Genomic DNA, 24,000 nt, shown 5'->3' with positions numbered 1-24,000 from the left:
GTGCTCTCGTGCGTGAGTGAGAACGTAGTGTCTAAGCTTTAGCGAGTCTCCGAGAGGATGAGAACAAACTCCCTTGCGTGAAGGTAATAGCAAGTAAAATGGATACCAGCACTGAAGAAGTAGAGGAAGATCATGATGATGGTAGCAGAAAGAGGATAGGGAGAACGTTGATAAAGAGGAGTAGAAGAAGGAGGAGAAGAGAAGGAGAAGAAGAAAAGGAGGAGGAGGAGGAAAAAGGGTAGAGATGGAGATCAGAGGAAGACGAGGAGGACAGTGATAAATGCCCAATAAAACAAACCTAGGTAGATTTCTTCTTCTTCTTCTTCTTCTTCTTCTTCAAATCCAACGTAACCTTTTCCCTGTAGATAAACAACTAAAATACAAACGAACGTCAACCTCGGTTATCGAAAAGAAAGAAAGCAACAGCCAAACAAACAATGAACAGACAAACAAACAAAAACTTCAGATGTTTCAAAGGTCCCCATATTCATTTTAACAAACAAACAAGAAAGCTGAGGTGGTCTCTGTATATGGATAACGTCTATCTAGGATGGCTGGTATTAGAACAGGACATACATCAAGCATTGGCCTTTAAGTGATCATGATACGCACCCCTCCCTCTCATAGAAAAGTAAGCACACGCACACACAAGTGAACACACACACACACACACACACACACACACACACACATATATATATATATATATATATATATATATGTATGTATGTATTTATGTATACACGCCGACAATTGCTGTCTGCTCCCTGCATAAGCTGAGACAGGAATCTCCAAGATCCAGACAGAATGTTGTATCACTCACGAAACCTGAACACTGGCACCATCAGCGCCAACACCAAAACCCCACCATTCAGGAGCAATGTTCTCAGAACACCCTGGTGTGTCAGAGTCCTAGAAAGTCACCACCAGCACCAGCCATAAATCTGAAACATTCCAGAACCATCGCCCTGGTAGCAATTCTGAAACTGATTTGTATAAACGCCATCTGAAACAATGAACTCCAGAAAAGTAACGTCCACGTTGGACATCACCATTAAGAACGAGAGAGGAAGAGATGGTGCTGGATAGGACACATCCATAGAGTACCGTCAGATACACTTCCAAGAGCAGCCCTCCGCTGGACACCAGATAGTAAAAAACAGTGCGAGGAACACGAAGGGAGATATGGTGCAGAATGGCTAATATAAAATAAAAAATATATATAGTAAAAAAAAAAAACTAAAAAAAAAGAAGTGAAGGAGAACGGTCATACTTGTGAGATGTTATATGCGACAGCCAAAGATAGATAGGAGTGGAAATCTCAGGGGGACGGGGTTGGGGGGGAGGCCTCACGTGTCACATGGCAGGAAAAGGGTTAAGGAAGTAACCCAGGAGTGTGTTTTGGACTCAAATGGGAAGACTTAGACCACACAGTCGAGAGTTATTCACTTCATGGCCACGTAGTCTGGGAGTGTTCTTCCAGTTTACTGAACAACACAGCAGGTGTATATTCTTATTCTTCTTCTGCATTCCCAAGGTCATGCTGTAAGATGGTCATTTTGGTCTGCAGCGCGAAGTCCACTGTCCTCCGCAGTGCAGATGGTGGTCCCCAGAGCTTCTCTCGGAGATCCACCACACAGGGCCAGGTTTCCCTCCTCAGTGCACCAAAAGCTGGTCAGAACTGTAATCAGTGCTCTGGTGTCTGTGAAGCTGTGCCGCATGGGCATTCATCAGTAGGGATAGTCTCAGTCTGTAGAGGTGTGAAAGGATGCAGGTGTATATGTCTCTTGGGTCTGACAGACACCAGGATGTATTATGAAAGAAAGTAAAGAATATAACCTAACTGCGAAGATCCAAACTCTTTCTTCGTTCCTTCCTACTTGTTTCGTTCTTTCTTTCTTTCTCCCTTTTCCCCAATTTTCCTGTTTCTTTCTACCTATCTGTCTTTCTTTCTTTCTTTCTTTTCCCCAATTTTCCTGTTTCTTTCTACCTATCTATCTATCTTTCTTTCTTTCTCCCTTTTCCCCAATTTTCCTGTTTCTTTCTACCTATCTGTCTTTCTTTCTTTCTTTCTCCCTTTTCCCCAATTTTCCTGTTTCTTTCTATCTATCTATCTATCTTTCTTTCTTTCTTTCTCCCTTTTCCCCAATTTTCCTGTTTCTTTCTATCTATCTATCTATCTTTCGTTCTTTCTTTCTTTCTCCCTTTTCCCCAATTTTCCTGTTTCTTTCTACCTATCTATCTATCTATCTTTCTTTCTTTCTTTCCATCTTTGTTTCTTTCTTTCTCCCTTTTCCCCAATTTTCCTGTTTCTTTCTACCTATCTATCTATCTTTCTTTCTTTCTCCCTTTTCCCCAATTTTCCTGTTTCTTTCTATCTATCTATCTATCTATCTTTCTCCCTTTTCCCCAATTTTCCTGTTTCTTTCTACCTATCTATCTATCTTTCTTTCTTTCCATCTTTGTTTCTTTCATTTCAAACTTTCTCCCTATCCTCTTTGGTTTCCTCTTTCTTCCTTTCTTTCTTTCTTTATGTCTGTCTTTCTTTCTTCCTTTCTTTCTTTCTTTCTTTATGTCTGTCTTTCTTTCTTTCACTTTCACTCCTTCCCTCATTCCCATTTTCCTTTCCTTAATAGACTGAATGGCTGATTGATTGATTGATGCTTTTTTTCATTCCTCCATTTTTAGGATCATGAACATTACGGAAAACTGGTCAACTGTTTATACTCTGAGAGGAAGGGCGATGGGACTGTAAGTACAAAATCTAAATGAAATAAGAAATTTATGCTATAATGACAAATATGATCATGATATTAATAATGAGGAGGAGAATGACGATGACGATGATGAGGACGATTATGATGATGATGATGATGATGATAAAACTAATGATAGATAAAAAAAAATTTAAACATAGAATGATAATAATAGAAGACGAAAATTGCTACTGCTACTTTTACCACCACCACCGCCGCCACTACTGCTACTACTACTACTGCTGCTGCTGCTTCTACTACTACTACTCCTATGAAAGGTGCTGATTATGTACCAAAACAGAGAACAACTACAGGAACAACAGAATCACTAATTACGTCAAACAATAGAGCAATGACATCCGAACTATAATGTAAAATAGCGAAAACCCGGTCTGCACAGGAAGGCAAGGAAGGCAAGTGATGGGGTGACGGTGATGCCCCTTCTGCAGAAAACGTGGCCTTTCACAGCGTGGTTTTAAGGTTATGATCCATTGTGACTTCTGCAGAAAACGTGGCCTTTCACAGCGTGGTTTTAAGGTTATGATCCATTGTGACTTCTGCAGAAAACGTGGCCTTTCACAGCGTGTTTTAAGGTTATGATCCATTGTGACTTCTGCAGAAAACGTGGCCTTTCACAGCGTGTTTTAAGGCTATAATCCATTGTGACTTCTGCAGAGAACGTGGCCTTTCACAGCGTGTTTTAAGGTTATGATCCATTGTGACTTCTGCCAGAAACAAAAATCGTCCAGTGAAAGGTTTTTGAGTTTGTCACATTGCTTTGTCAAGTAAAATCCACGCAGAACTACGGTTTAAAGCTGGTTCAAAGAATTCAAGTTTGGTAGATCAATGATCGAAGGTGATGACCCTTGTGGTCATCCAGTAACCGTCGTTACTCCAGAGGATGTTAGCCAGAGAAGGTCAGTGATTGAGGACAGTCCAGTAATTACCAATAATGAAACAGAAAATGCAATGAACTTTTCCTCCGTGAGTATCACTGTCATTTTCCACGATCACCTTGGCGTTGGGAACTGTTGTGCCCGTTGGGGCCCACTTACTTAAATGATGAACAAAAGAAAGTTAGAGCATACCGGAACACACACATGTCCCAAAACTTTGCCAGAGATGAACTAAAGAAGGTAAGGGTATACCGGAACACACACACACACACACACACACACACACACACACACATATATATATATATATATATATATATATATATATATATATATATGTCCCCAAACGTTGCCAGAGATGAAAGAAAGAAGGTAAGGGTATACCGGAACACACACATGTCCCAAAACTTTAACAGAGGAAGATCGAATTGCGTTTGGGACAATGCAATGAGAGTCGAGGCGTAAGTATTTCAGTGTGATCCCAAAACAAAGCAACAATTTAGCAGTCTGCGTTTTCTAGGTGAGAATCCACCTGAAAAATTAAAAAGATCAAGAAGTGCAGAAAATAAAGGTGGGTGTCGTTCTTTTTTCAAAACCCAGCCATATAGTCACCATACCACCCCAGGACAGAAAGACAATGACCTCAGACTAGAATGCCAACCACTGCCCACATAAGGTGTTTGAGGCATGGTGCAGACAGTGTCCCCACACTGGAACCCAGAATCTCCTGCTACATCATGACAATACCAGTGCACACACTGCAGCAGCAACTTTTGGCTTTCTGGCGAAATGTAGTGCACAGTTAGTCACATATCACCAACATTCCCTCGATTTGTCTGGCCCGTTGTGATTGGTTCCTTTTCGTGTGTATGCGCGCTTGTGTGTGTGTGTGTGTGCGCGCGTGCGTGCAAGTATGTGTGTGTGTGTGTGTGTGTGTGTGTTGCTTCAATCTCTGTCTCTCATTGTCTCTCTGTCTATCTCTATTTCTGTTTCTCAGTCTCTCAGCGTGTCTCTCCATCCTTCAGTCTTTCTCTCTATGTGCCATAAGTGACAATGACAAATTTCTTTGACACTGATCGACAGGAACAAGATCCGAGATTCCCGGATGGTCAAGATTTGAAGTTTAGGGTAAGTCCTACCCACCCTTCTTACACCTCATCCATTTTTTTTCTCTGTGACTTGTGGGAGGGCGGGGGTGGAGTGGGGTGGGGGGCATCTTGCACGTGCGTTGAGAAAGGAGGTGTGTGACACACCTTCTGACAACAAATTTGGATTGGCATTGAGGAAAGAGGTAAATCTGGTGACTGTATTTCAATGTCATCATGTCTTGAACACAGCTAGATTCCAGGGTGTCTTGAGGTGTGTTCTTGCCAGCATTTGTCCTTTCCATGTGGAGAAGGATGGTTTTAAAGAAGGCATCGCACATCTCCACTTTGACAGTTCATCAAGCTGGTGTGATCCTTGTACTCTGGCGCTTGTATTTTTGTTCAAAAAGGGAGTGGAGAAATAAGCTGTACCTACGTCTTGGGACATGTGAATTGCTCTGCTGTGTGGCGATGTTGAAGCGAACCTGGACCGAACCCTCGCCCTGACCAAGGTGTGTCGACGTTCTCTGGCAGCTTACGGCAGACCCGGCTCTCCAGCTCACACTCCACTCGTTCGACAAAGGAACCGTCCCTGGCTGATGTGATGGCAACTGTGAACGACATGAACAGTTTTGTGAACAGTAAATTGAATGAAGTGAAACACATTTACTGCCTAAATAGCTTAAATTTAAGGCTCTGGCAGTATAAAAATGTTAATAAATCGAAGTCAAACAGGAAGTGTGCAACGCACATCAAGAATACGATGCCTTGCGTCAACTTGTCAGTAGCCTCAAAGACGAAGTGAGTAGTTTCGTCGTAAAATTGGTGCTCTGGAACAAAAGAACAATGTCTTAATTGGTAAAGTAACTACAAAAAATGTGATGACATTGGAAGTCAAAAATTAAACAACTTGATTTTTTGTGCCGTTCCGAATAGGGTGAGAAAGGGTTCTTAAGGGACGATTCAGGACCTAATTACGGATACACTTGAGTTCAGGGACACAGTTGAAGGTGATAGAGTGTACTGAATGAACCTCAGATCAGATTCTCCTATAACTGGTCGATGTTCCTTTTATAAACAAAAGATTGAAATATTGAAAGCAAAACGAAAACTGAAATATGTGAATTCAATTATTTGTTTCATTGGAGAGTCATTGGGATCTAACAGAGACTGAGTTCCCATCTGAAGAAATCCAGGGAAGAAGGCAAAACAGGCGCCCATGGTCTTTTGACCCCCCTCTTTGATGGGCGAAAGTTTGTTCTTCATGCTCAATATTCATTCAAAGAAGTCGAATAGGAACGCATCATGTTTCTATCAATGTTGTCCAGGTTCTTGTTCTTGTTGCTTATAGTCCACCTGACCGCACAGGGCCATACCAGGACTGTGTTGTCCAGGTCAAGTTTAAGACGGGAACAAAAGTTGGGTGTACCCCAAACCATTTTCCGGTGAGCAAAAGCAGTCCTCATGTAAGGCACGCAGAAGTCCGGCGCAAATTTTTATATATGAATACATGTGATGATTTGAATAGTAAAATATCTAATCATTCTCAGTTACAGCCAGAAGACGAAAACACTGAGTCTCAATTTAGAAAGGTGGTTCTGTAATTTCTAACCGTTGCCATAAAGATACATACGGTACATCTCTGTTGAACATGTGCACTGTTTTAGTTATTTGCCAAAGTCCTAGGCTGGGTAAGGATTGAATGAATTATCAGTTGACAATCAATACAATATTCGACAGGAAATTGATCAGATTCAAATCGGTCTGCTAAGTGGAGTTCACACAGGTCACAAGCAAGATCAAAAAGGTCACAAGATAAAGTAATCATTCACACAGCATACTTTTTCTCTTGAGAATGTACCTTTCCGGTCACCATTACAGATCCATTTAAAATAATCAATTTAAGAGTTGAGAAAGTAATGCTGTGCATATCAATGAAAAAAAATGTATATAACTGACATAAAATCGTGGATGACACAGCAACAAATTACTGTTGAACGACAACAAAACAGAAATGATTTTTCTTGCTCCTAAACGTTTGCTGAATTCTGTTTCACTTTCCCAAGCTGTTAAGTTAAATGGGTGCAATGTTCCAACTTCAAAAATTGTTCGCAACCTTGGTGTTTACTTAGACTAGCCTATCTTTTGAACGGCAGATTTCCTCGATCTGTCAGATATGTTACCTCGAGTCACGTAGAATAGGCTCTATTCGGCACTTTCTGTCTCGAGATGCAACAAAACCCTTGTCTGTTCCCTGGTCCTATCTAGGCTTAACTACTGTAATTTTCTGCTCGCTGGTTGCCCCAACTACTTGTAATCCAGACTTCAGAGAATCCAAAACCATGCTGCACGGCTTATCTCCCGCTCTCCCAAATCTGCTCATTTTACTCCTCTCCTTCACTCCCTCCACTGGCTACCTATTCAGAAAAGAATAGATTATAAACTCTCTCTCCTGTGCTACAAATTTATGATTGGCAGGTCTCCTTACTTTTCCGAGCTTCTGCATTACTACTCTCCATCCCGCCAGCTCTGGTCATCAGGTGATGACCGTCTCTTAAAAAATCCTCCTGCAGAACCAGATCATATGGAAAACGCACTTTCTCTTTGCAGGCTTCTTCAGCATGGAACTCACTCCCGTTCCTAGTCCGTCATGCTGTTTCTTGCCTTCTTTCAAAACCTCTTTGAAAACATTTATTTCCAGCCATGGAGGAGGAATTTTGTTTAATGTCCCGTCACACATATCGGTGATTGAAGACATTTTGTTAAAGTATTAAAAATTGTATGAATACATTTGAGTATGATCGGTTAGAAGGGGTGTGGAGATGTGAATGAATGGAGGGTTGGGGGAAACTGGGCAAATGAAGGTGAAATGAGGGTGAAATTTGAAAAAAAAATCTAAATGCAATTACAGGAAATTACTTAAAGGACTTCGTAAAAGAGAAGTCGTTAAACTGCGATGATGGAGTCTCCCGTCGGTCCGACGGATGAGTAGGCAGGCAGGCTTATCTGTCGGTGTGTGTCCTCATATGGGAGAAGAGGCCGATTCTGGATGCGCAGCACTTCCCACTGGTGTTGCAAGGGAAAACATCTCCAGAAGTTGAGCCCTGATTCCTTCGCTCACGCTTCTCCTTAATGGCCAGCATTCTCTTGTTTTCAAAAGTCTTTATGCCACTGGAGCACAGCATCCTCCAGCGAGAGCGGTCAAGGGCATCAGTTTCCCAGGAAGCGATGTCTATGTCACAGGCTTTGAGGTTTGTCTTCAAGGTGTCCTTGAAGCGCTTGCAGGGTCTTCCAAGTTCACGGTGGCCTTCCTTCAGCTGGCCATACAAAAGCGTCTTCGGGATCCTGCTGTCTGTCATGCGGACAACGTGTCCTGTCCAGTGTAACTGGCACTGGATCACCAGGCTTTCGATGCTGGGCAGGCCGCTACTCTCTAGGACCTGAAGGTTGGAGACCCTGTCTTGCCACTTTATGCCGAGGATCTTTCGTAGGCATCTCTGGTGAAACTGCTCAAGTTGTTGAATGTGACGGCGATACGTCGTCCATGTTTCACAGCAGTACAACAAGGTGGTCAGCACAACAGCTCTGTAGGGTTTCATCTTGGTGCTGAGCCTGATGCCTTTATTGTTCCACAGCCTGTTGTTGAGTCTGCCAAAGGCGAAGCTGGTCTTGGCGCTGCGCAGTGTCACTTCTGCATCAAGGGCTCCGTTGCTGCATAGGGGGCTGCCCAGGTAGCAAAACTTGTCGACTGACTTGATCTCTGTGTCATTGATCTTGATTGCAGGTGTGTGTGTGTGTGGGGGGGGGGGGGGCCGGGGGGGGGGGGGGCGGCACTGGCGTTCTGTGAGCTAGCTGGTTGGTACATGGACTCGGTCTTGCTGAGGCTGATGGTGAGTCCAAAGCGCCTGCAGGAGGTTGAGAACCTGTCCATAAAGAACTGCATGTCCTCATGGGTGTGTGCAGCAAGCGCGCAGTCATCAGCGAAGAGGAACTCTCTCATCAGTGCCTCAAACACCCTGGACCTGGCGTGGAGTCGCCACAAGTTGAAAAGTTTGCCATCTGTGCGAAACTGAATGTAGATGCCCCGGTCACAGTCTTGGAAGGTGTCAATCAGCATGGCAGAGAAGAGAACGGGGAACAGTGTGGGTGCCAGGACGCAGCCCTGCTTCACTCCATTTACCACAGGGAACGGATCCGACATTTCAGTATTTTCCTGTACTCTCGCCTGCATGCCATCATGGAATGACGCAATCAGCTGGATTAGGCTCTCTGGGCAGCCGAACTTTAGGAGGATCTTCCACAGACCATGGCGGTTCACCATGTCGAAGGCCTTAGTCAGATCTACAAAGACTATGTGGAGCTCCTTGTTCTGCTCACGGCGCTTCTCTTGCATCTGGCGTACAGCAAACACCATGTCACATGTTCCCCTACCTGAGCGGAAGCCACCCTGTGCTTCAGGGATGACTGTGTTGGAGACATGGTCAACCAGTCTGTTCAGTATGATGCGGGCGAAGATCTTGCTGGCGATGCAGAGGAGAGAGATTCCACGGTGGTTATCGCAGGATGTTTTGTCTCCCTTCCGTTTGTAAAATTAATGTGGACAATAGAAGCATCCTTAAAATCTTGAGGGACCTCCCCTCTCTCCCAGACAGACTGGAACAGGGCGGTCAGCTTGCCTGTCAGCACCTCGCCTCCATACTTGTAGATGTCAGCCTGGATTCCATCCGCTCCTGGTGCTTTTCCTGACGTTGTCAGCTTCAGGGCCTTCTGGGTCTCGACTTTGGTGGGAGGGGCAGCTAGCGAGTCATTGACTGGTAGCTGTGGGAGGGCTGCAATTACCTTGTCAGATACGGACGAGTCCCTGTTGAGGAGGGTGTTGAAATGCTCTGCCCAGCGGGCAAGGATGTCTTTCTTGTCTGTCAGGAGGGTGGTCTGGTCCAAGGCTCGGACAGGGGTTGATCCTGTGACTCTCGGCCCATACACAGCTCAGAGACCATCATGGAAGGTCTTCATGTCGTGAGCATCAGTAGCGGACTGAAGCTCTTCAGACTTTCCCACCAGGTGTTCTTCATCTCACGCAGCCTCTTCTGCACGAGTTGCTTGGTTTGCAAGAACTGGTTCTCCTTCCTCTGGCAGTCTTTATCGGAAATGTGATCCTGATGCCGTATATGCAGTGTGTTCAGGAGCTTGGAGATTCCAGAGTCGTTCTCGTCAAACCAGTCTTTGTGGCTCCTCTGTACAAAGCCGAGTGTGTCAGCTGCTGCTGTGTACACAGCATCTCTGAAGTTGCTCCATACCTCTTTTACATCAGTCGATGCAGGAATTTCTTGGAGAGCTGCTTGGATTTGCTGCTGCAGCACGTCCTTGGTGATAGGGAGGCGGTGGATGTTCAGCTGCCTAGGGGTTTTCTTCCTGGCTGGTTGAAGCTTGCGAGCAAGTCTGATGTTTATCTTGCTGCGTACCAGGCGATGGTCCAACCAACAAACTGCTCCTCTCATGCAGCGTGTAATGGAAATATCACTTCTGTCCCTCTGCCGGACAATCACACAGTCCAGCATGTGCCATTGGTTGGAGCGGGGGTGCATCCATGTGTTCTTGTACTTGTCCGCTTATTGGAAGAGGGTGTTGGTGATGGTCAGTCCATGCTGCGCGCAGAGCAAGAGCAAAAGCAGTCCGTTGGAGCTGCACTTGCCAGTGCCGTGCTGTCCTAGGACTTTTGGCCAAGAGGAGAAGTCCACGCCGACGCGGGCATTGAAATCCCCAAGGATGATCAGCCTGTCCTTTCTGTCTACCGCTGAAATGGTGCGGCTGAGCTCCTCGTAGAAAGCTTCTTTGATGTCATCAGGGATGGTCATCGTCGGGGCATAGCAGCTGATGACTGTGGCAAAGCGATCCTTGGACAGCTTCAGACGCAGGGTCATCAGCCTATCATTTATAACACGTGGAAGGCTGTCAAGCTGTCGTGCAAGTTTGGTTTGTATGGCAAAGCCCACGCCTGAGGTTCTTGGGGTGCCATCTGGCTTCCCAATGCAGTAGGTGTAGCCCCCTCCAACTTCCTCCAGCTGGGTTTCACCGGCAAACCTGGTTTCGCTCAGGGCTGCTGTGTCCACCTGGTAGCGATCCAGCATTCTAGCAATGAGCGCTGTGCGTCTTTCTGGTTTGTCGTCTCTGTCTAAGAGAGTGCGAACATTCCAGGCACCCAGTCAGGGCATGACTCCTGGTTCTTTTCTTTTGTATTTGACTGCTGTTGTTGGATGTCCAAGTAGGTGCGGTTTCCTAATAGGTACTAGGTGAGGCAGGCTTTGTTTGGGGATCCTTTTATCTCCCCTTCCCCATGTGGAGAGCAGTGCTGTCCCTAAAAAGGGCTGCTCTGATACTGTGGGAGGATACGGGCGCCGCATCTGCCCCAGTCTACGGCGGACGACCATCACCCCACAGCCGCCTGCGTGCAGAGTCGTGACTAGGAACTGCCAGCAGCATCCTCTGCCTGTCCCCGTTACCACTTCTCCATCGCCGCAGGGCTTGGGAAAGCTGGGTGTTGAAGGGCTAGCTCGTCGTTCCTACATTAGCCTGGTTGCCTGACCAGCACAGGTGACTTTTTTTTTTAGTGAGGAGGAGTTGTGCAGTCCCTTCCCCACTCTCTTGCCTACCGACGCTCACAGTCCCACAGGTGCAGATACTATCACGTGTAGGACGGCCTCGGCCTCCCTAGGGGGACTTCCAGCCAAGGATAAGAGCTTCCCCTGCCCTTTGGTCATCCTCTTCCGCCTTCACAGCCGTTGGGAAAGATTTCCTCCTCCACCTGGTCCGTCGTTGGGAGACTTCACATGCGGCAGGTAGTACTGGGTTACTTGGTACCAGTAGCAAGGGCGATGCCCCTGACCTGACAAGCGAAACAACTGATAATGAATGCAAAAAGTCAAAAACATCAACGTTCTCAGTCACTTGTGAAGACACACTTTTGTGTACATAAGGCTTCATCAAGCTACAGCCAAAAATCATATGCTTAATTGTCAGGTTACTAAAGCATATGCACTTGACATTAGAACAATACTTGGTCCGTAATGAATTTGATAATACTCTGAGAGTTAACTCAGAATTGGTCTGCGAATCGGACCAAAGTCTGAGAGAGTCAACTGACGAGGTTTTAGACTTGAATTCAAGCACCTATAAAAGTATCTTTCTAGTATATTGCTTATTTCCTCGTATGGCAATGGGAAATATACGTTTATACTATCTATATGATTCTTTGCTCCCCTTTTTGCTGCCCTGTCTGCTTGGTCGTTATAAAGGAATCCAGTGTGGGATGGTATCCAACAAAAATCAACATTTGTACCCTTCACAAATAGGGAGTGCAATAAATACCTAATTTCAAATAATAAATCTTCTCTTTGGTTATTCTCAAAAAGGAGCAAACTTTTTTTAAAACAGATTGAGAATCAACACAAAATAGAATATTACTTACTATGATTGGTATATCAACAAGATGATTTAAAGCCATAAGGATGGCCACCAATTCAGCTGTAAAAATTGAATGTCCCTTACCTAAATGATATGATTTTTCTGTTTTTAGGTCAGGTATGACAAAAGCAGATCCTGCACTGCTATCATCCAGGACCGAGCTATTAGTGTAAACTTTTAAATGATAATCAAATTTTTCTTCTAATTCAATTCTGACAGATGCTGCTATTATATTTGGAGATTCTACTTTTGTTGTGTCAGAAGCACATATGTTGACGTTTGCTTTTGTTAACTCCCAGGGAGGGACAGGTGGCACCAGAACACGAGGTGCCATATCATGCAAATCAATGTCTGAAGAATTTAAAATATCTGACACATATGTGCGAATGGTTTGTAGATTTGAATTATTTTGTGCATTTTTTGGAAAATCAATATCAGACCTGATATTTAATTCCTCAAAATCATCCACTGCTGTACATCTCACAATGTATTTAGCAGAACTTAATTTTCTGATTTCATCTAGTGGTAGAATACCCGCAAGCTTATAGGCTTCTGAGGTCTCAGTATGCACAGGTACCCCTAAAGCCAGTTTCACAGCTTTACTGTCAATTATTCGCAGCTTCTTTAGAAATGTCGGCGGAGCAGAAAAGAAAATTTCTTGACCGTAGTTCAGTCTTGATCTTACGAGAGATGTCGCTAAATGTAAAAGAATTTTGGAGTCTTGTCCCCAAGGAGAGTGACTTACAATTTTTAAGAAATTTAAGCTTTTAACTGCTTTAGTCACCATTGAATCAATGTGTTTCTTCCAGTTTAGTTTTGAAGTAAATAGGATCCCAAGAAATTTTATTTCCGACTTGAAAAATATTTCACGTCCTCCCCCAAAAAATCGTGGTAGTTTGCTGGGATTATGACCATTATTAAAGAGGATCAAATGTGTTTTTTCTACAGAAAACTCAAAACCATTAGAATGCATATGCACTCAGTCTATCAGGTTCACCCTGAAAATGTTTCTGTACATAATTGATGTAATGTAGGCTTGTCCTTTTCCTCAAGGATGTCTGAATCCATATAGCAATATCATCAGCATATTGAGCCAGCTTGGTAGATGATGAAAAACATGTGTGTAAATCATAAAGCATAATGTTGAACAACAATGGAGAAATAATGGAACCCTGCGGGATTCCCGTTGTCTTTGCTTGTATGTTTTGATCAAGTTTTTTTGTTGTTGTTGATGTTATTGTTGTTGTTGTTTTACTTCTCTTGTTTTTACTGTTTTTAAACGTACACACGTATTATTATTTTTTATCATTATTTCGAAAATTTACGGTAATATATAAATTATATGAAGTAGAATCTCATGATGAATTGACACAGCTCCTGTACTGATTGATGTTGACGTTAATGAAGCCTTGGACTTGTTTAATGATTGTATCCGAAAGTGTGCGGCATTCATCAAGAAAAGCTTCAGGGTGGATAAAAGTTAGTATTGTGAAGGTTGGTTTGATAAAGACTACTTTTATACTATACGAAATTTACGCAAGCTGTTGGGTAAATGCCGTTGAACACTATGTACAGGTGACCGAAGAGAGTATGAAGAACATGATAACTTGAGAACATAAAGCTGGATGTAAACAATGCTTCTATGAAATCAAAATAAAGATGACCATGTATGTTCACTCTTTTGGCTCTTACATTTCATGTTATTTCGTGTAAATTTACATTTCATGTGATGTTGCCTTCTAGTGTTACATACCCAGAATCAGTGAGATTAAATGCAATTGAACATGGAAAGTTGATGCGCGCGCACGTGTGTGTGTGTGTGTGTGTGTGTGTGTGTTCTCTCTCTCTCTCTCTCTCATCATAAGTGACACTAACAAAATGTTGTTGACACTGACTGACAGGCGGAACAAGATCGGAGTCTCCCGGACGACCATCCTGATATGGTGTATTTGAGGAAATTTGGGCGGGTAAGGCTCCTCTCTCCCTCTCTTCGCTTCCAGAGTAAGTATGAAAAAATGATATAACCAGAGAACGTCAAGCTGGGTTTAAACAAGATGACTAAAAATTCACGAAGTATATCTACTCTTTCGGCCATTATCCAGAAATAATCATCGTTGAACATTAAATTTTATATGACATTTATTGATTTTATTTACCTAAAATATAATTTAATTAAAAATATAAACATAATAGAAAAAGGGAGACATGGCGCTGTATTCACATTTTACTACTCGCTGATTTCATATTCTCTGCTGTCCGAGACATTTATTGGTCTGCAGACAGTTGAACAATTTGTAAAACTCAGCTTATCAGTTACAAGTGCAGGTTAGTTTGGATAAGTGTAGCATCCTTGTCTTTAGGAAGGGGTTGATTGGCATCGAGGGAAAGATGGGTTTAAGATGGTATTGTAATGCCTGTTCTTAATATATTCAAACATTTTGGAATATTTTGCTCTACATGTTTTAGTTTACAGTCGCGTATATATATTTTTTTCTAGAAGAACAAAAAAAAATGTATTGGTACATATCATAAAGAAACGTCGTTGTTTTCCATGTAAATTATGCATCAACAATATGGTACTCAGCAAGCGAACACATTTTCAAACCACTATTGAGTCTACATAGGAGAGTGATAAATCTCATTCTTTTTTTTCTTTTTTCTTTTTTTTTTAATCCATCAGCAAAATCTAATTACAAAGCTCTGGATATTCTTCCAATGAAAATTAAGTTCATTATCTTTAACGTCAGTATGGTTTTGTTTCTTTCTCACTTTTCCATTTAAATCATTTGAAACTATTACAGCTAAAGAATCTCCCGACAGAAGACGAAATAAAGACGATGGAAGACAAAGAAGTGAACTACATATTGCACAGGTGAGCTTCCCTCAGCACACAGCGATACTGTTGTGTTGGGCTCCATTCTGTTGCTTTGTGCTGTGTTGTGCTGTGCTTTGCCGTACTGTGTTGTGCTGTGCTGTGTTGTGCTGTGCTGTCCTATGCTGCAATGTGCTGTGCTGTGTTGTGCTGTAATGTGTTGTGCTGTGCTGTCCTATGCTGTAATGTGCTGTGTTGTGCTGTGCTGTCCTATGCTGTAATGTGCTGTGCTGTGCTGTAATGTGTTGTGCTGTGTTGTGTTGTGTTGTGCTGTGCTGTCCTATGCTCTAATGTGCTGTGCTGTAATGTGTTGTGCTGTGTTGTGCTGTGCTATGCTGTAATGTGCTGTGCTGTGCTGTAATGTGTTGTGTTGTGCTGTGCTGTCCTATGCTCTAATGTGCTGTGCTGTGCTGTGCTGTGTTGTGCTGTGCTGTCATATGCTGTAATGTGCTGTGCTGTGTTGTTATCTTCTGTGTCCACTGTCTTTGTATTGTTTTGCATTGCATTGTTTGGCGTTTCTCCTTTTTGTTTTATGTTGTTTTCAGTATTACTGTCCTGCTCTGTGGTTTGCTGTGCTGCATTGTACCGTGAAATAGCCGTACTGCCCTAACCATAATAATAATAATAATGGATACTTATATAGCACACTATCCAGAAATCTGCTCTAGGTGCTTTACAAAAACGCTTTTGTTAACATAATACATCATATCTATGTTACATACACACACCAAAATGTGACTACACACACACACACACACACACACACACACACACACACACACACACACACACACACACACACACACACACACACACACACGCTGCATACATACATTTTAACATACATGTGTATCTAACAGCTACCCTAACACATACGCACACATAGGCAGGCACAAACTTACATAAACACATGCACACACAATACACATTCATATACATACATGTAGTTATGTACACATACATATGTATACACACATAGTCAAGCACAGATAACGCAAATGAAGTCAGTGGACCTGCCACAATTGAACTTATTGCTGAGGGAAAAGGTGAGTTTTGAGACGAGATTTAAAAGATCCGAGGGAATCAGAAAGACGGAGGTTATCAGGGAGCTTGTTCCACGTCTTTGGTGATTGAAAAGAAAACGATCTGTGTCCATAGGTCTTACTTCTAACGTGAGGTATCCTGAGAAGTCGAGTATCAGAGGAAGAACGGAGCTGGCGAGACGGAGTATAGATATGGATGAGTTCAGAAAGATACTTGGGGCCAGATCCGTTGACTGCAGAAAAGGTCAGAGTGGATAGCTTATAGTCTATTCGATCAGAAACAGGCAACCAGTGGAGAGACTGAAGGAGAGGAGAAACATGGTCAAATTTAGAAGCTCTGCAAATGAGTCTGGCAGCATTATTCTGAATTCGTTGGAGTCTGTCTAACAAATATTTGGGAAGGCCGGCCAAAAGAGAGTTGCAGTAATCTATTCTTGAGAGAACCAGAGAGCATACAAGTGTCTTGGTTGCATCGGTTGAGAGATTGTGGCGGATAGAGCTGATTCTACGCAGTTCCAAATAGGCAACTTTACAGATATTCGAAATGTGCTGTTGGAAGGAAAGAGACTGGTCTAGGATTACACCAAGACTGCGAACAGAGGGACAAAGTGAAACAGGTGTGCTATTGATCAGAACAGAGTCAGGAAAGGAAGGATGTTGACGAAACTTCTTTGGACAGGTTATCATCAATTCCGTCTTATCATCATTTAATTGCAGCTTGTTGAGAGTCATCCAGTCCTTTAGGCCAGCAATGCACTCCTGTGTTTGAATCACCAGTGCATCAAATTCAGCTATGGAAGCCGACTGATAAAGTTGTGTGTCATCAGCAAAGCTCTCATGCGACATCGCATGATGACTGATGACATCCGACACAGGAGCCGCATACAGCACGAAAAGAACAGGACCTAGGACGGACCCCTGTGGGACACCATATTTCAAGGCAGATACTATAGAGTATCTACCATTTACACATACTTTCTGTGTACGATCTGGCAGGTAAGACGTGATCCATGCTAGTGCAGTGTCACGAATACCAAAGGAAGTTTTAAGTCTGTTCAAGAGGATAGAGTGGTCGATAGTGTCAAAAGCTGCTGACAAATCTAAGAGAGCGAGAACAGATACCTTATCTTCATCAAATCCCGAAAGCAAATCATTCACTATTCTAAGAAGGGCTGTTTCGCAACTATGACCACGTCTATAAGCTGACTGGTGGGAATTAAGTAAACCATTTTGTTCCAGATGAGCTAAGAGCTGAGACAATATGATCTTTTCTAGCAGTTTTGATAAAAATGACAGATTAGAGACAGGTCGATAATTTTTCAAACAATTATGATAGCACAGTGCATTGTTCTATTCTGTGCCGTACTGTCCGTACTGTATTTTAGTCTGTTGTTCTGTGTCGTGTTGTGTGTGTACTGTGCATCACACTGTGTAAATATTGCCTCATACTGTGCTATGCTGTTCCTGTACTGTATTACACTGCATGACACTGTATTGCATAGTGCTGTTTTGTGTATACTGCGATGGACTGTACTCTATTCTATTATGCTGCAGTTTAACGTATGCTCAACCGTCCAAGACTCAACCCGACCAATACAACTTTGCATGCTATGTAATGTGTGATCCGTTTTCATTGGATGGCAAAACCTGCAGAGCTTAGTGTCCTCTGCAAATGAGTGGTTGAAATTAGAGAGACTTTAGGGGCATGGTGTACATAACGACTAGAAAAAGGCCCAGAACTGAACCCAGAGGTATGCCAAAGGAAACACTCACCGATACTGACCATCTGTGTACGGCGCCAAAGACAAGGTTTCTCCATAAATACCAACGATGGTTAAGTGTGTGAAAGAAAATGGTCTCTTATGTCAAATGCCACGCTTCGTTCGAGCAAAATCAGTAGCGTCACATGACTGCAATTAGAAGTGAGCACAATGCCATTTGTGACTTGAAGTATTGCTGTTTCAGTGCTGTGCAATGGTCGATAAGCTCACTGGTTAGAGCAGAGCGAAGCGTGTGTGTTCGAGGAATTCAACGGATTGGTTGAGAACATAGATATTAATATCTTCATTGTCGTCTATGGTTGAGAACGACATTTTTCAGTTATTTTAGAGAAGAAGGACAATTTGGTCATTGGGTGATAGTTCTCCACATTGCCCTGGTCTAGGTGGCGCTACCAACGTTAGCAGTGGTTTGACCATAGCGGTCTCCAAAGATGAAGAGACAGAGCCAAACGATAGACCTTCACTGAAAAAGAGGATGAGTGCTGGGAGCAGATTTTCAAGGCAATCCAGCAACAGTGGGTGGGAAAGGGCTTAGTTAAGAACTGGCTGACGATACGATATTTTCAGGTGAGGGCTGAGCTGGCGCTGGTGGTGGACGCGTCTCCTGGTCTCCACTCTCCTGCATGTAGGTCTGCAGGTCTGCGAGATGCGGCCAACTTGCCACACAACGCTGCTGGAGTGGTTGGGGGGGGGGGGGGGGGGGCTTGGGACTGCTGTTACTGCCCGCACTCTGCTCTGCCTCCTGGGCGGCGGTAACTACCTTCCTCGCCGGCCGGCAATTTGCGCGTCTCGCCGGGTGTATGACTTTAAGCCGGTCTCAGGGCGAACGGGCTCTCGGCCACCATTTCTCCCACAAGCAAGCTTTGGGGTGGGGCAAACTTAGCCAGTCAACCTTGTGGGAGCGGCGGTGGTGGTTTGAAGTCGCTGTTGCTTTTGGCGCCAGTGGAGAGTCTGACTTGGCGGGGGGCACGGGTCGTCGGTACAGCACGAAGACTGGCTGCCCGGTAGTCCTGGAGACGGCTTGGGGAGGACACGCTGGGAAGACAGAGGGCGGCAGACGGCGTAACCTACCCTGGGTTGTCTCACAATGCAACAACCCTTTCCCCCAATGACAGAACAACCTCGCTGCAACTAACAGTACAACTGGCGCCACAGACGACGCCAGCTCTAACATCTGCCACGAAGCAACAGCGAATGTGGACCGCACATACAACCCATTTCAACCAACAGTACAACTGTCGAGCATTAGTCGACGCCTTCAACAGCTGCAAAGCAGCACCAGAGAACAACTGAACAACTCAACTGAAACCAACTTGACCTTAAGGGTGTAGGTGCCAATAGGTCGTTGAACTGCAATCTAGACGATACGATAGAGAACAATTCAGTGTCAAATGGTACCATAAAATATAAATCAAACAGGTGTAATGATTGCCACTTTATGATACGTTTCTACACAAATCGACACAACACATCACAGCACATGTGGATAATGTGAAGATATAGCGACAAGTATTACCGTAACTGCAATGAACCGTGACAGTGGTGAAACACGTATTCAGGTCTGACACATGACTTTTGTTATGTGAGAGGGGTTTCAATGGGCACAGCTGTCATGGGAAGTCGTCATCTTTATCATCTCTCCAGAGAAACTGCCGTGTGGTCGTGTAGCTCACGATAACAAACATAAGATGTGCACTGAAAAGACATGCACGTGTTTCAGCATTCGAAGGGATAACACTGACATATATAGGAATGTTTTATATATTTCATGACAATTGACATTCAAACTAATACACGATAAACAAAGGAGTCAGTACAGATGAATGAAAGGTTTACTTAATCAGTTCATTTGATTATCAGTTGCTGGCTGTCTGATTGACTAACCAGCAGTTAATTGATTGATCAAGTGGGGGTGGAGGGGGGATTGTTGACTCATTGGTTGACATGGATGGATTGACTGGTTGGTTGGTTGGCTGAGTGGAGTTTGTGTGTGTGCGTATATATATATATATATATATATATATATATATATATATATATATATATATATATACATATATATATATATATATGTGTGTGTGTGTGTGTGTGTGTGTGTGTGTGTGTGTGTGCCTGTCTGTCTGTCTGTATGTATGTATGTATGCACGTATGTGTGTCTGCCTGTCTGTCTCTGTCTCTGTCTGTCTGTCTGTCTGTCTGTCTGTCTCTGTCTGTGTGTATGTATGAATGTCTTTGTGTGTGTGTGTGTGTGTGTGTGTGTGCTTGCATGAATATTTGCGTATGTGAGTACGTGTGTTCGCGCGTGCGTGCATATATGAAATTTGTGTATGCGCGCGTGCATGCGCGTGCATGCGCGTGTGCGATTATTCAGCTACCTGGACAACACAGAAGTGAAGTGCCGGAACATACGTCTGGGCCATGCAGGGAGCGGTGGCTATGAGACGTGTGATGATTACAGGTATCGCCCCATCAAGCCCTGTGTCGTCTATGACTTTGGGTAAGGCCCGGCTAGGCAGATACACTGACGTAAGTAGATTGGATGGACACATGGATACTGACACACCTTTCTTCTCTCTCTCTGTCTCTCTCCCTCCCTGTCTCTCTCTCTCTCTCTCTGTCTCTGTCCGCCTCTCTCTCTCTGTCTGTCTCTCTCTCTCTGTCTCTGTATCTCTGTATCTCTCTCTCTCTCTCTCTCTCTCAAACGGGACAGGGATATAAAGGGCACCACCCTGTCTGTATATGATCTCTCTCTCTCTCTCACTCTCACACTCTCTCTGTGTCTATCTCTCTCACTCTCTCTCTCTCTCTCTCTCTGTGTGTCTCTCTCTCTGTCTCTCTCCCTGTCACTCTCTCTCCCACTCTGTCTCTCTCTCCCTCTCTCTCTCACTTGGGGTTGCTTCAGCGTCTTGACTCTTTTGATTTTGTTGACTTCCTTAAAACTTTTGGCATTTTCTGTCTCACTGAAACTTTTGTAGATTTTAATTTTCAATCAGATAAATTTTCTGACTACATTTGTGTGACTTCTTTTGCAAGAAAATTAACTCAAAGGGGAAGAAAATCAGGCGGTGTAGTAGTGGGATATAAAAATGAATTGAGGGAGCAGATCAAAGTGGTTGAATTAGAGTATGATAATCTGATTTGTCTACAGTTAGACAGGACTGTCTTAGGCACACTCAAAGATATACTTTTCATTGGAACCTACGTTCCACCTAGTGATTCGAGTGTGTATAATTTGTTACAACATGGGTACGGAATTGAACCTCTGGAACACTGTATCAATACTCTGTATGAAACATTTGAAGATTTTTACGTATTCATTTGTGGTGATCTGAACGCACGAACAGCCAGTCTGAATGGTTTGGCTGAAGTAGATTTGACCCACTATATCAAGAAGATGAAGTGTATGTGACACGAAACTCACAAGACTTAACAGTGAATCTGTTTGGATCACAACTGATTGACTTGTGTAACATGTTCCAGTGCTCTGTTATAAACGGAATGTGTGATAAAGGTTTCGATGATGGGTGTACATATATCTGCAGTACGGGAAGTAGTGTCATCGACTACTTTGTAGTCAAATGAGTTGCAAATGAGTTGTACAAATGAGTTGCTTGATTTGGTTTTATCCTTTGAGATAATCGATAGGGTTGATTCTACCCATTTACCAATTTCAGTTATGCTGGGCAATGATAACACTAATGTAAGTATGGATAGTAGGGAAGATAGGCAAGGTATCTGGAGAGAAAAGCTGTGCTGGACAAGGGAGAAGGAAGGTGAGTTCTTAGCTAACTTTTCTTCTCCACAGTCAGAAGCTTTCGAAGAGATTGAGAGAGATACTGAATCAGCTTTGACAAAATTTGTTGACTGCCTTCTTAAAGCTGCCAGTTGTATGAAAAAGCAAGTTAGGATTGATTCTGGTCATGTAAAAAAAGAAGCCCCTTGGTTTGACAAAGAGTGCAAAGAAGCGAAGCAAAAAACACGTAAACTTTTAAGCACATTCAGAAAATCAAAGGAAACATACGGTAGAAATGTAAGCCAAAGTAATTCACAGAGACAATGGGATATAGCCATAGGAAATTCTGATCGATGTGATGAAGACATAACTATAAAAGATAAACGACTGGCCTTTGTAAAGGCAAGAAAGGAATACCGACAACTAATACGGGCATAGAAAAGTTCGTACAAGAAAGAAAAAGCGCAAAGACTAAACAATTCTATTCATGATGCTAAATCATTTTGGTCAGAGGTGAGATCGAATATGTGTAGAGGTAAACAGAAAACAAGTGAAAAGATAACTTTAGATCAGTGGTATGAGCATTTTAAATCTGTGTTCAGGACAGAAGAGGGGGTAAATAATGGAGCAGAGTATGATAGTGTAGTGGATCATGATATAGCTGAAGAATTAAACATTCCAATTTCAGAGGAAGAAGTACATCAGGCCATAGCTGGGCTGAAAAACGGAAAAGCATGTGGTTATGATGGGGTAACTGCCGAAATGCTTAAAACTGTAGCAACAAAATCAGTCCCTTTCTTGTGTCGTCTTTTCAATCAGATTTTCACCAATGCTGAGTTCCCAGAACAATGGAGTTACTCGATAATCATACCCATTTTTAAGAAAGGCAATCCATATTTACCTGATAATTACAGAGGAATTTCCTTGTTAAGTGTGGTCAGTAAGATTTATACGAGTATACTTAAAAGAAGACTTACTAAATAGATGGATGACAACGGAAAAGTAGTTGAAGAGCAGGCAGGCTTCAGAAAATCATATTCAACGATTGATCATATCTATACCTTATCATCTATTGTAGAGAAATGTTTTTGTAGAAAAGGCGAAAAATTGTATGTAGCTTTTATAGATCTGAGAAAGGCTTTCGATTCAGTCCATCATGCTTCCTTGTTTGCAACTTTATTGAGAGCAGGATTATCTGGCCCATTTTTTAATGCTTTAAGAGCTATATATTCTTCAGTTTCATCATGTATTCGTGTGAATGAGGAAATGACTGATCTTTTTGGTTGTCCTTTAGGTGTTAAGCAGGGGTGCATTTTGAGTTCTACACTCTTCTCCTTATTCATAAATGAAATAGCCGTAGCTCTAGAAGAGGTAGGAAAACATGGAATACAACTTCAGCCAGGTCTGATCGAACTGTTCCTTTTATTGTTCGCAGATGATTTAGCTCTTTTATCAAGGACACCCTGGGGTCTGCAGAACCAGTTAAACCATCTTAGTGCATTATGTAAAGAAAGGTTTTTGAAAATAAACGCAGAAAAATCCAAAGTTATGGTATTCAGAAAGGGGGGTTACCTAGGGAAAAATGAAAAATGGTTCTTGGATGGTGCTGATCTAGAAGTGGTTAACAGTTACACTTACCTAGGATACACGTTCACGACCATGTTGAGTAATGTACAGGGAGTGCGATCCCTCGTAACGAAAGGAGAGAAAGCTGTATATGACTGTGCCCGTGTCCTCCGAAATCTCAGTGAGATGACGAGGCAGTGCTTCTTCAAAATTTTTGATGCCCAGGTTCAGCCGATTTTATTATATGGGTCAGAAATGTGGGGTCTAGAGGAAATAGACTCAGTTGAAAAGGTGCACACCCAGGCATGCAAAAGATTCTTAAATGTTTCAGCAAAGACACCAAACAAATGTGTATATGGAGAGCTGGGGAGATATCCGTTACACGTAAATTCATGCATGAGAGCAGTAAAGTACTGGTTAAAATTATTACATATGAATATTAGCAGACTGCCCAAACAAGCTTATCTAATGCAAGTTAATATGGAGGAAAACGGAAAATTGTGTTGGGCATCGAAACTCAGAGACATACTCCAGAAATGTGGTTTTGCTTTTGTTTGGCTGAACAAAGGTGTTGGGAATGAACGATCTTTCCTCTCGCTATTAAGAGATCGACTCGTTGCAAACTTTATTGACGACTGGACAACAGCAATCAACACCAGCGAGAGATTTTCGCTGTATTCAATTTTCATGTCAAATTTTTTCCCCGAACCTTACATAGATAATATTAGAATAAAACGTTTTAGAGATATGATCGCAAAACTCAGAATGGGTGTTCTTCCTCTCAACGCAAACGCTTTTCGATTTGTT

At 43.0% G+C, this 24,000-nt stretch overlaps 1 protein-coding gene across 2 annotated transcripts in view; it reads left to right on the top strand.

Annotated features, from left to right (window-relative positions):
- Positions 1 to 24,000, top strand: part of LOC143291199 (putative methyltransferase-like protein 24) — a 53,254-nt gene that overhangs the window by 8,738 nt on the left and 20,516 nt on the right. For both annotated transcript variants that reach the window (XM_076600937.1, XM_076600938.1), the window contains exons 3-7: positions 2,689 to 2,751; positions 4,736 to 4,780; positions 14,100 to 14,165; positions 15,000 to 15,070; positions 20,266 to 20,391. In XM_076600937.1, the coding sequence (XP_076457052.1) occupies positions 2,689 to 2,751; positions 4,736 to 4,780; positions 14,100 to 14,165; positions 15,000 to 15,070; positions 20,266 to 20,391 (371 nt within the window). The remainder of the gene's footprint in view (positions 1 to 2,688; positions 2,752 to 4,735; positions 4,781 to 14,099; positions 14,166 to 14,999; positions 15,071 to 20,265; positions 20,392 to 24,000) is intronic.

Source organism: Babylonia areolata, chromosome 16 (assembly GCF_041734735.1).
Source record: "Babylonia areolata isolate BAREFJ2019XMU chromosome 16, ASM4173473v1, whole genome shotgun sequence".
NCBI lineage: Eukaryota > Metazoa > Mollusca > Gastropoda > Neogastropoda > Buccinidae > Babylonia > Babylonia areolata.
This window is presented reverse-complemented; position numbering and strand designations above follow the sequence as displayed.